The sequence below is a fragment of the Geotrypetes seraphini genome, chromosome 2 (assembly GCF_902459505.1).
Source record: "Geotrypetes seraphini chromosome 2, aGeoSer1.1, whole genome shotgun sequence".
In the NCBI taxonomy this organism is placed as follows: Eukaryota; Metazoa; Chordata; class Amphibia; order Gymnophiona; family Dermophiidae; genus Geotrypetes; species Geotrypetes seraphini.
In genome coordinates, this window is record NC_047085.1 from 125,126,931 (window position 1) to 125,138,948 (window position 12,018).

Consider the following 12,018-nt stretch of genomic DNA (forward strand, 5'->3'; position numbering starts at 1 on the left):
AGAAAGATGCTGCACAAGGGGATGGGTGAGAGGGGAGAAAAGATTCTGTACATGGAGGGGAGAAAAGAAAGAGGAAGTATCCCCGAAAGTAAGCCCTAGTGTATTTTTTGACCCAAAATTAAGACACTCTTATTTTCTGGGAGACATGGTACCATATATAGAAAATATAAGGGTTCTCTTACTAAGCTGCAGTAAGCACTAACAGGTGCTTACCACTGGAAAAATTGTTTTACTACAGGACATTCTGAGGTGTTGCATGGTAATTTTGCATTGTTTGCAAACTAAAAAATGCACATGCTAAAAAATATATATTTTTTAAATTTATGCAAATTTGAATCAAATTACAAGATATTAATCGAGGACAAGAAGGCAGTATATTCTCACATGTGGTATATTCTCATATGTGGGTGATGTCATCCATGGAACCCTGCACAAACAGTCAAAAAGTGTACTGTCACTTTAAAACGTTAAGAATGCCTGTATCGTGGGTTCTAGTTCCTTTCTTCCTGACGTCAGCTTGCAGATCCATCAGTTCTTAAGTTTTCTGCAGAGCTGAGAAGTTGCTTTATAGCACTCCAGTGTGTACTTCAGTTACTCTTTTTTGTTCCTTCCCAGTATATTTCCTCATAATTCTTCTTATTTTTTCATTCCTCTAATTTCCATAATTTTTTCTGGATTTTTGAAGATTTTCATTTTTAAGGCCTTTTGCTCCTCCAGGGTCTCTCTCTGTGCCCAAGAGCATCAACAATTTTCAGCTTCCCTTCTATTCAAGCTCTCTCACCATTGATTCCTTTGACCAGGCATCGGCTGTTTTACCATTGATGTCAAAGGCGACTAGTGGGTTCAAAAATTGCACTCGGTGTAACTGGACCATTTTGAACAATGGCCCATGCTTTTGGTGTGTGTCTTGGACCTCACCACTGGGATATCACCTGCACACTTTGCATCCGTTTGCAATCTCAGACATTAAAAGCAAGAAAGCTTCAATATGAGAAACTTTTCGGTGCAACATCGAGACATATCAACTCGACACAGCATCTGGTTTCCACTTCGACCTCATTGATGCCACCATTTTCCGATGTAAGAAAAAAGGCTAAGAAACAAAAGCATGGGTTCCAAGCCAGAACACCCTCTGAGTTTTCTCATGCTTTTTTCCACCTCAATACATCTTAAGCGTCGACTTTTGAGGTGGCCATTCACCAGCACAAGTGCTCTCTCCTTGACATCCATCCTCACCTCTGAGGTCGCCCAGAGACCTCAGCGCCTTCTGCACCGGTGTCAATATCAGTGCCAGCGCCACCTCCTTAAACTCCTATTCCCAACAAGAATTCACTGGTATGCTGCAGACTCAACAGATGCCACCTTTGCTGGCCCCAATACCAGCCTCCACCTCTGACCAAACTGTGCCTAAACATCGAACACAGCGCTGCTCTAGGTCACCTCATCAACCCTCTACCTATGGGTGCTCCACCTAGGCATGGATGTCAAAACATCATAGCTCATCAAGATGTTTCTCGATGCTCTCCAGGCACTCATCTCGATGCTCCTCACGATGTTCTCGTGAAGAGACTCCTTTCATCAAGATATGACCATCTCCACATAGCTGGCTGGCTATATCTCCTGCTATGCTCGGACTGGGCTGATGTGTCAGGCCTGTCTCACTGCATACAAAGTGCAACCACTTGCGACTTCAGTAACCTATCTACATTCTATTCCTAGTGAGGACATCTGTACAGGTCACCTAGTCCTCCATTTATACCTTCACATCCCACTATTGTTTGGAGAATGATTCCAGCCAACCAGTTATACAAAAAATGATTCTTCACTTAGATTCTAACTTCTCTCCAACCCTTTTGATTTTGCCAGGCTCATGTTAGTTGTCAGTAACCGTCTTCTCAGAGGCATGATCCTGGCAGCCAGGGAGTCCCACATATGAGAATGTACTGCATGTGAGATAATATGCCTAGTGCCCTCGGATAGCACCTGTTACAGGTGAGTAACTATGCTATCTTGCTATAGACAATAAGATAAGAGGTGAAAAATATGTATTTATAAACAAAGTAAAAGAAACATAATTATAACCTCCATCATACAAACAAAGCCTACCATATGAGGGAAAGAGCAAACAGTACTAGAGACAAGTAACTTTAAAATTATACAAACACAAACAAAAAATCCAACAAAACTGCAGTGATATGACAAACAGCAAACAACAAAAAAAACTGCCGAGATGATGTACAAGATGCCAAGTCTTTAATCGATGAGCAGTACTTTATCAATAAACAGTTTGTATCCAAAATATATGGTCCAATTGGGTTATAAACCGGGACCCGAAAAACACTCCTTCCTCAGGGGTCCTAAGTATTAAAACCACATACTGGGAAACCATACAGTATATAACTGGCACTGCGTAGGAGCAAATCTGACACATTTTTCAGTCCACTAAATCGCTTTTTTTATCCAGTTGTATACCGTATACCAGTACATTTATTTTAGTAATCTAAAATAAAATTGTTCCCATATAATCAGATCTAGTTTACTTAATCATATTAAGTTCACTGTAGTCTTTGTTTCATGATGATTGTTTATACAAATTGGTAAATTGTGTTCTTTGCATTGTAGGAGATTACAGCTGAACAGAAGATGAAGCGTGATTCCCAAGTGACATTGTATAGGAGTTACCGACATGGAGATCTTCCTGATATTCAGATTGCATACAGTAGCTTGATAGCACCTCTCCAGGCTGTAGCACAGGTTTATCATCCATTATTTTTTCCACCAGACAATCCTAAGTATTGATTGCAAGATGTTTTCACATTTCAGAACTTTTATAATGCTAGCATTAAGATTCCTGAACATGAAGGAACATCTTTGAAATACCTACATAGCAAAAATTTAATATAGCCACCCCTCCGAAAATTTTCTGCATAACAAATCACGATTTCAGATATGTCCACAAAAGTGTATTGCAAATCATTATGTTGTAATCATTATGTTGTAGGCTGATTATGATATCTTTTACAGAGAGATCCAACACTAGCCAAGCAACTCTTCAGCAGCTTGTTCTCTGGAATTATGAAAGAAATGGATAAATTAAAGAGCTTATCTGAGATGAGAGACGTCACTCAGAAGCTGCTTGCTGACTTCAATCGCTTTTTGAATTGCACCACTTCGTACTTCCCACCATTTATAGCATGTGTTCAGGTAACCTACTGTGCATAGAGAAGCTTAAAATATGATGGAAAATGAGGAATCTAGTCTTCCCAGTTCTACAGTACCTTAGACATTAGATCCTTTTTGCTGATCATTCTTTCACAAATTCTAATGCTGTTTTGCTTCCACCACCTCAACTGCGAAGCATTTTCATGCAGCATTTTCATGTGAAGACATATTTTCTTTTTTTTTTTTAATTCTTTATTCATTTTGAAAACTTACAGCAAGCGTACAGGAATATATCATTAGTAACAACAATAACACTTGTAATTCTCATATAATTCTAAAAACATAAAAATTATATCCCGTCCCACCCACCTTCTTTCAAATATTATAATCAACTATATCATAAATATAATATAAACATATAATTTAGTGAAATTTTCTGAAAATCTCCCCCCCACCCCCCTATGTGTACATATATTCATCCAAGAAAAATGATGTTTACTCATTACAATATTTTCTAATGTTACTCTTGAAATGCAGAGTGATAGACTTGAGCAGTAGAAATCCCAAAGAGCTGTATGTTTTAGGGTGTGAGAGTCTGATGTGCACGGGCTAGAAGAGAGAACTAGGAGCGATAGTGTCTGAGGATCTCAAGGTGGCAAAATAGAGTGACAAGTCAGTGGCTATAGCCAAAAGGATGCTAGGATGCATAAAGAGAGGCATAATCAGCCACATTTATTGACCGCTTATGCCAGGACAGATCAAGGTGGCTTACAAATGATTCGGAAAATGAAAATAGGTCTAAAATGTTGTGACCTCATGTACAGTCTGACATTGTATCACAGTTATACAAAATAGGGTAAATATAATCAATTACTGATATTCAATTTATTAAAATGCTATACCAAGAATACCAAAACATAATTAAATGTTTAATTTATTAATTTCTTTAATTCAATTCATATCCTTAAAACTAACAAAATTTATTTCATCTACATTTAAAATCTACAATAACAAGTAATACAAAGTGCAGAGTGCTACCAATGGCAAAATCATAGGCTGGGAAAAGCTACAGATATTATCTAAAGCTTTTAAATAGAGTCCATCAATCAATCTTCAAGGCTCTTAATGATGTTAAGTATTGAAGCCATTCTGACCCAATAAAGCTCACTTAACTTGATGATGAATCAATTATTAATAATAATAATAACAATTTATATACCGCAGGACTATTAAGTTCTATGCGGTTTACAATAATTAAAGATGTTACAGATTGAGTGGAATAAACAAAGTACAGACTTAGTGATTAACAGTTCTAGAGATCGTTTGTTGAGGACTAAGATTGTATAGGTTGGTTTCCTAAGTATTTCAGGAACAGATGTGATTTTAGGCATTTCCTGAATTCCCTATAAGTAGTAGGCACAAGTAATTGTTCTAGATCTTTACCCCATAGTGCTGCTTGATGTGAGAAAAGATGTTGGTGATGACTTTTAAATGTACAACTACTAACTGGTGGAGAAACAAAGTTCGGGTGTGAGCTTCGCCTATGTCTGTTGGTTGTGAAAGAGAAAAGGTCTGTTATATATTTAAGGGCAAAGTCATAAAGTACCTTGAAGCAAAAACAACCAAACTTGAATTTCACACGTGCCTCTATTGGCAGCCAGTGTAGAAGTCAATAGGAAGGTGTTACATGATCAGATTTCTTCAGTCCACAAAGTAGTCTAACCGCTGCATTTTGTACCAGTTGCAATCGCCGTATATTCTTCTGGGGGAGTGCCAAGTAGGCGATGTTACAATAATCGAGTTGACTCAGTATAAGGGATTGTACCAGATTTCGAAATGATGAGACATCGAAGTAAGCTCTGATGGACTGAAGCTTCCAGAGGGTGAGAAAAAGTTTTCTAATCAAGGAGTCTACTTGGTCTTTCATGGTCAGGCTCTGGTCTAGTGTTACTCCCAATACCTTCATAGTGGGTTGAATGGGATAATTAAGGTTACTGATGCACATTGATGCTTTAGAGTTAAGTGGGTGTGGCGATGCTATAAAAAATTTTGTTTTCTCTGAGTTTAGCTTCAGTTTGAATTCATTCATCCATTGCTCCATCCAATTTAGAACTTCTGTTGCTTTGGGGGTGACTTCTGAGATAGAGGTAGTAAAAGGGTTAATTATTGTGAAGTCATCAGCGTAGCTGAATAGTTTTATCCCCAGCTGGGTCAATTGCGCTCCCAATGAGGACATGTAAACATTGAAGAGCAGAGGGGATAATGGTGACCCCTGTGGCACGCCAGATGAATTGCTCCATATATCAGAGAGATCGTAATTAAAACGGACTTGGTAGGTGCGGGATATAAGGAAACCTCGAAACCAGTTTAATACGTCTCCTCTGATTGCAATTACATCTAGGCATTGTAACAGTTTCACATGGTCCGCCAAGTCAAAGGCAGAGCTCATGTCGAATTGCATGATCAGAGCATTGAGGCCTTTACTAAACAAGTAGCGTAGATTATCCAGGATAGCAGCAATTACTGTCTCTGTGCTAAACAGAGGTCTGAAACCAGATTGAGTTTCATGCAAAAGAGAGAACTGGTCGAGATATTCCATCAGTTGGGTGTGTACCAATCCTTCCATGATTTTTACAATGAATTTACAATGAATGGGATGGATGCTACTGGTCTATAGTTGGTTACTGATGTTGGTGATTCTTTGCAGTTTTTTGGAATTGGGGTTATTATGATATGACCATTATTAGTGAGGAATTTTCCATTGGTTAGGTTATAGGTTAGATAGTTCAACAAAGATAGTTTAAAGTCTAGGGGAGCTGCTTTCATAATTTCTGGGGGGCATGAGTCCAGGACACAGTATGATTTAGAGTATTTGTTATATAACTTGATGTAGTTATTCCATTCTAAGTTGTGGAAGGAACTCCAAATCATGTTCACTGGTATTTCATTTCCATGTATATCAGTTGATTGATGTTCATGTGTGACAATTGTTGAGTAGTTATTTCTTAGGCTTTTAATTTTTGAATCGAAATGTTGTGCTAGATCATTTGCTGAGGGTAGCTTGATATTCTGCGTAGGTTGAGTATGGCGTGTGGTGTCAAATAAATTTGTAACTATGTTAAACAGTTCTTTTATATTAGCTCCTTTTGAGCTAGTGTCTGATGAATTAATTTTGGATGAGTAAAATGTTTTACATTTTTCTTTTATCTGTTGTTTGTAGAGTTTTATGTTGGATCTCCAGTTGTTTCGGTCTAACAGTTTTCCCGTTTTTTTTCCAGATTCTTTCTAATCGTCTTACTGATTGTTTCATTGTTAGGAGTTCGATGTCGAACCATTTGTTGTATTTATTTGAGCAGCTTTTACTCTTTTGTTTAGGGGCAATTTCATCTAAAATGGATGTGCTAGTTTTCGTCCAGTGATCAAAGAAATCAACTCCTTCTTCTATTTTCGCTTGTAGATCATATTATGACCAATATTCCTCTGGATTGATATGGCCCCTTGTAAGGAGTTCTCTTTTTGTCCGTAGAAGAGTCTTGGATTTTGGCTGAGACCAGGTTAGATTGAAATAATAAGTGAAATGGTCAAACCAGTTATCGTGACACCAAGTACCGTCTGAAAGAAAGATGGATGGGTCTAAGATATCTTTTGTGGCCATCGCTACTACATTTAGGTGATGGCCTTTTTCATGTGTTTGAGTGGGTGAAGGGAGATTGTAATTGAGTAGAGACAGAAAGTTTCTAAAGTCTTTCGCTTCTGGATTGTCCACTTCATCTAGATGTAGGTTTATGTCCCCTGCAATTAAATTATGAGATGCAGTGATTGAGTTATGTAAGACGAATTCGCAAAAGTCCTCTTTAGCTTTTGACCAGCTTTTTGGCAGAACATAGAATAATATACAAGAAAGGGAATCTTTTAGTTCCTTATTGCTAATTTTACAGGCTAATATACAGGCTAATATTCCTTATTGCTATAGGCTAATATTCTTTATTGCTAATTTTACGGGCTAATATAAAAATTAACAGTTAGATTAGTTAAATAGCAGTAAATCAGATATCTAGTATCGGTGCTGATTTTAAGTAAGCCCGCTGGTTGAGGGGAGGGGCGGATCAATTCACTTGCCTGCAGGATCGGGCACCTGCTTCTCTCTCCTGCCCGCTGGTATCGGTGCTGATTTTTAAAGTCCCAGAGAGAGCAAGAACTAGAAGGTCTTGAGCATGTGCAGATGCTCAAGGCCCAACCTAAGGAAGAGTGAAGATTTTCGGGCACCGGCATGTCCTGTGCGTTGGTGCTGGTTCTGGTGCTGGTGCAACATCGGGGTAAGAAATTGTGCTTAGGTGAGTGGGTAAGTGGGGGATGCTGGATCGTGGCGGAGGGGGGGAAGGGTGACATGGGGTGGGGATGGAGCAGCGCCGCTGACCTCGGGGGAGATGCCGGATCACGGGGGGGGGGGAGGGGGGAGCAGCGCTGGTGACCTTGGGGGTGGGGAGTAAGATGGAGCAGCACCGGTGGCCTCTGGGCGGGGGGGAACATATCAAGCGAGTTTCCCTTACTTCCTATGGGGAAACTCACTTTGATATACAAGTAAATTGGTTTATGAGCATGCTTCTGGAACGAATTATGCTCGTAAACCAAGGTTCCACTGTATTCATGATCCAATAAGAAATTCTTAATCAGTTCTGAGGTTCTCTCTTCTCCAGTTTTAGTTACTTATATTGTTCAATCAGCATAAGCTTCCAACTCCAGCTGAGTTTCAGTTGAGTCCATCATCAGGGAGGTTGAAGATATAAGTACTGAAATTACTTCTGATACAGATCTCTGGCTGATCTGTATCAGAAATAATTTCAGTACTTATATCTTTGAAAGATGCTAGGTTTAAAATACAATATAATCCTCCTCATTTTCCATGTAGTTATTACTAATTTGACTTGAGAATCTCATCAACTATCACTCCTAAACATTTTAGTTTACTCTCTAGTTTATATACAGGGTACCCACAAAAACACTCCTTGATTTTAAATGGTTACAAAACTAAAATTAATTGGAATATTCTTTCACCTTTGAGGCTACAGTTTCATCAACTCATAAAGTTTCATATGGTATCTGTTGATTACCTTAGAATCTTATTGTAACCCACAATGAATCCTTGTTAAAATCTGTGGGGTATAAGAAGCGATATGATATAGGTTGTAACTTCTGCACCAATTGCAGCTTATAAGAGTGAAAAGTGCAAGCAATTGTGTAAGATCTTACTAACTGTGCTTTTTGGCACTTGTATTTGCTGTCATCTTATTTATAAGCATATTGCAATTTTTGATTTTGTAGCCATTTAAAATCAAGGAGTGTTTTTGTGGGCACTCTGTATAGTGCCATTCACTATAAACTTCTTCATAGATAATTGATCAAAATTACTAGTTATGACCATAAATTTGTTTTTTTCTTTATTCAGCTTGAGCTTGAATTGATGACCCAACTCTTCCAGTACTTTTAAACTCTTAGAGATTCTGTGTATTATTTCAGTAAACTCTTTCTAATGATAAAGGCAGCATGATGTTGTCCGCATATATAAATGGACTTAATCCAGCAGAAGAAAGGAGGTATTATTGCCCTTATTCGGATCATCAGTGTTGTCCCACTTGAAGTATTATTATGTTCAGTTTTGGAGGCTGTATCACACTAAGGATATAAGACTTGAAACAATTCAGAGGAAGTCAACAAAATTGTATTGGGTTTATGCAAAAAGATGCATGAGGAGAAACGTGAAGATCTGTATATTAATATCTTTCAAGTATAATACAGATGTTTAAATATCTGCCCTATACCTCCTTTGCTATAGGGTATATATAGGGCAGATATTTAAACATCTGTATTATACTTGAAAGATATTAATATACAAACATCTTTTCAGAGACTGGGAAGCAGTAGAACTAGAGGGTATGAGTTTAGGTTGTAGGATGGTAGACTTAAGTATCAGATAATACTTTCACAGAGAGGGTGATGAATGTCTGGAACATGCTATGCTATATAGTTCTTATATTCTATTAACCTCCAGAATCTAAGCAGATTGCAACAGAGAAAACCTACAGTATAGGAGGATTACAATAAAGCATCATAAACTAAATCAACTCTCGTTTTTATCAGACAAATAGGTTTTCAAAACCTTCCGAAACATGCTATAAATCTGAGCTTCTCTAATTCTTAATGAAAGAGAATTCCATATTTTAACTGCCGGACAGAGAAAAGAGGTTTCCAAATATGACTTAATGCACATCAGCTTTACCAATGGAAAATTTAATTTCAGGCTTCTCTTTTTCCAAGCGTAATAAATGTTGATGGGAAATTTAATATATGAACCAATTAAAAGGAATTATCACCATGAATTGATTTAACAATTAAACAAGCTAGCTTAGATTGTATTCTCAAATTTACAGGAAACCAATGAAGCTTTTTCAATAATGGTGAAGCTGTATCAGATCTTCCCAATTAGAAAATTTATCTTGCAGCAGTATTTTGTCAAAACTGGAGCTTCTTAGATAACTTCATGGGAATCCCTCCATATAATGAATTATGATAGTCTAGGTCAGTGTTCTTCAACCTTTTTACACCCGTGGACCGGCAGAAATAAAAGAATTATTTTGTGGACCGGCAAATTAATAGGACTAAAATTTAAAAACCCCATTTACGCTTCATTTCCGTGAGCTCGGTCCCCGCAAACCATCTGATCCCATCTGCACAAGCCGCAATTATGATTTTATATTGAACGTATTTTATTAAAGTATAAATAGAAACAATATTCTGAACAATTGTGATTTTATAAATACAAATATACAGAGCACGGACCAACAAAACCCCTGTCTCCAGGTCCAGTAGCAGCTGTCCCTTTTTTCCCCCTTACCCAGCAGCTTCCCAGACTCCTTTCCCTCCCCCCTCCCAGCAGCATCTCTCCTTCTCCCTCTCCTGGTCCAGTAGCAGCTGTCCCTTTTTTTTTTTTCACCATGCCAGCAGCTTTCTCCCCTCCCAGCAACTCTCCTTACTTACCAGCGCTGCGATTCAGTAAGGCAGCCTCGGTTCCTTTGTTGGGTCGCACCGCCTCTGAGGAAAGCAGAAGTTGCATCATCAGAGTCGGCCCGACTCAGCAAAAGCTCCAAGGCTTCCTTCCTGAATCGCTGCACTTGTAAGGAGAGCCGCTGGGAGGGAAGAAAGCACAGTCGGAGGCTCCCCATTCTATGTCCAGCCCTGCGCTCCTCGATCTTGCCGATCTTGCGCGGACCGGCAGGAAATTGAAGAAGTTAATCTCGCCGGTCCTGTGCGGACCGGCAGGAATTTTCTGTGGATCGGCACCGGTCTGCGGGCCGGCGGTTGAAGAACTGTGGTCTAGGTAGAATAATAAAACAGCTTGGACAATACTTTAAAAACTTTGGAGATGTAGAACTGAGCATATTGTTCTTTTTTTTTTAATCAATAAATGTTTATTAAAAGTTTTGTAGTGTGAAAATATACAAACCAGAATATAAATGTCAGGGACAACAAATGTGAGGTAAGCACCTAATAAACACACCAATACACAGAATGCTCCTCCATCAGTACAAATATCAAAAATAGCTCCCAACAGTAGTAACAAGCCCCCAACATTTATCAGTAACCAGAACTCCACATTACCCCCCCCCACCCCTCCAGCATCAGCACCCTTCAGTAGGGACCCCCTGTTGTTTCTTCAGGTACGTCCCCCTCAAGCACAATCCCCCCCCCCCCCCCAGAAAGAAGCTCAATGTAAAGATTCGATTTTTTCTAATATTCGTGTCCAAGTCCGGGTGTAAGTGTAAAAGTACCCATGACGTTTTGCAATAGACAGTTCCATTTGAGAAATAAACTGAAGTTTTAAAGTCCAATCCAAATGAGTAGGTGCCAGGCCCTGTTTCCAATGAGCTGCAATCAAGCATTTAGCGGCCGCCAAACCCCAGCGCCGGAGCTTGGTTTGCCAAGAATATGGACTAACATTGTAAAGGCCTAATAAACATCCCTGAGGAGAAAAAGGCAATAAAATCTGTAACAAGTGTGATAAACATTCCACTACTTTCCTCCAAAAGGGCTTCAAAACTGGACAGTCCCACCATATATGCAAAAAGGTCCCCTTATCCAGCCCACATCTCCAACACTTTGTGGGACGCCCCTGTTTGAAACATTGGCTTTGGTCCTCCTCGATGGGTATTAGGAAATTGGCTGTTCCAGGGAACCCGTTTTTGGAACATCTTTTGAAAATGTGGTGTGTTACTAGAAGGCGCTGGGGGGCTGGGGTAGTCCCATCGATTCTTGGTGCGATGCGGGAGGAGCCAATGTTCCCGGCCGGTGGGGAAAGCTCTGTTTTTGTGCGGTGGGCACGATTGGGGTTATATACCTTTCGCGATGTGCTTCAGAAGGGGGTCCTGGTGTCTTTTGAAACCTTCCGGATTAGTGCTGCCTTGCCCGAGGGAGATTTTTTGGCCTATTCACAGATACGCCATTTTCTTAATTCTCAGAAGTGGGATAGGGGGCCCATTCCATCTCTCGACCCTTTTGCTCACATGTGGGTCACTCTTAGGAACATGCCTAAACCCATCTCTGTTCTTTACCAATATCTACGGGGCTCCTTTTCTTTTCCGGCTCTCTATCAGCGGGCTTGGGAGGTGGACTTGCACTGTACTTTTTCTGATGTGGAGTGGTCTAGAATTCACCTGGAAGTGGGCAAGGCCTCCTCTTGTGCACTTATTAAGGAAAATGCCTATAAAGTAGTCCTCCGCTGGTACTATACGCCTGCCCGTCTCCAGCATATTGTTCTTAATTGTCTCATTTTAACTACTGCATTAATTTAGAGTTCAAAAA

The 12,018-nt window shown here is 39.5% G+C and overlaps 1 protein-coding gene across 3 annotated transcripts in view; it reads left to right on the plus strand.

Moving 5' to 3' along the window:
- Nucleotides 1-12,018, plus strand: part of PRKDC (protein kinase, DNA-activated, catalytic subunit) — a 524,414-nt gene that overhangs the window by 392,301 nt on the left and 120,095 nt on the right. For all 3 annotated transcript variants that reach the window (XM_033933710.1, XM_033933711.1, XM_033933712.1), the window contains 2 exons: nt 2,623-2,754; nt 3,025-3,204. In XM_033933710.1, coding sequence (XP_033789601.1) covers nt 2,623-2,754; nt 3,025-3,204 — 312 coding nt within the window. The remainder of the gene's footprint in view (nt 1-2,622; nt 2,755-3,024; nt 3,205-12,018) is intronic.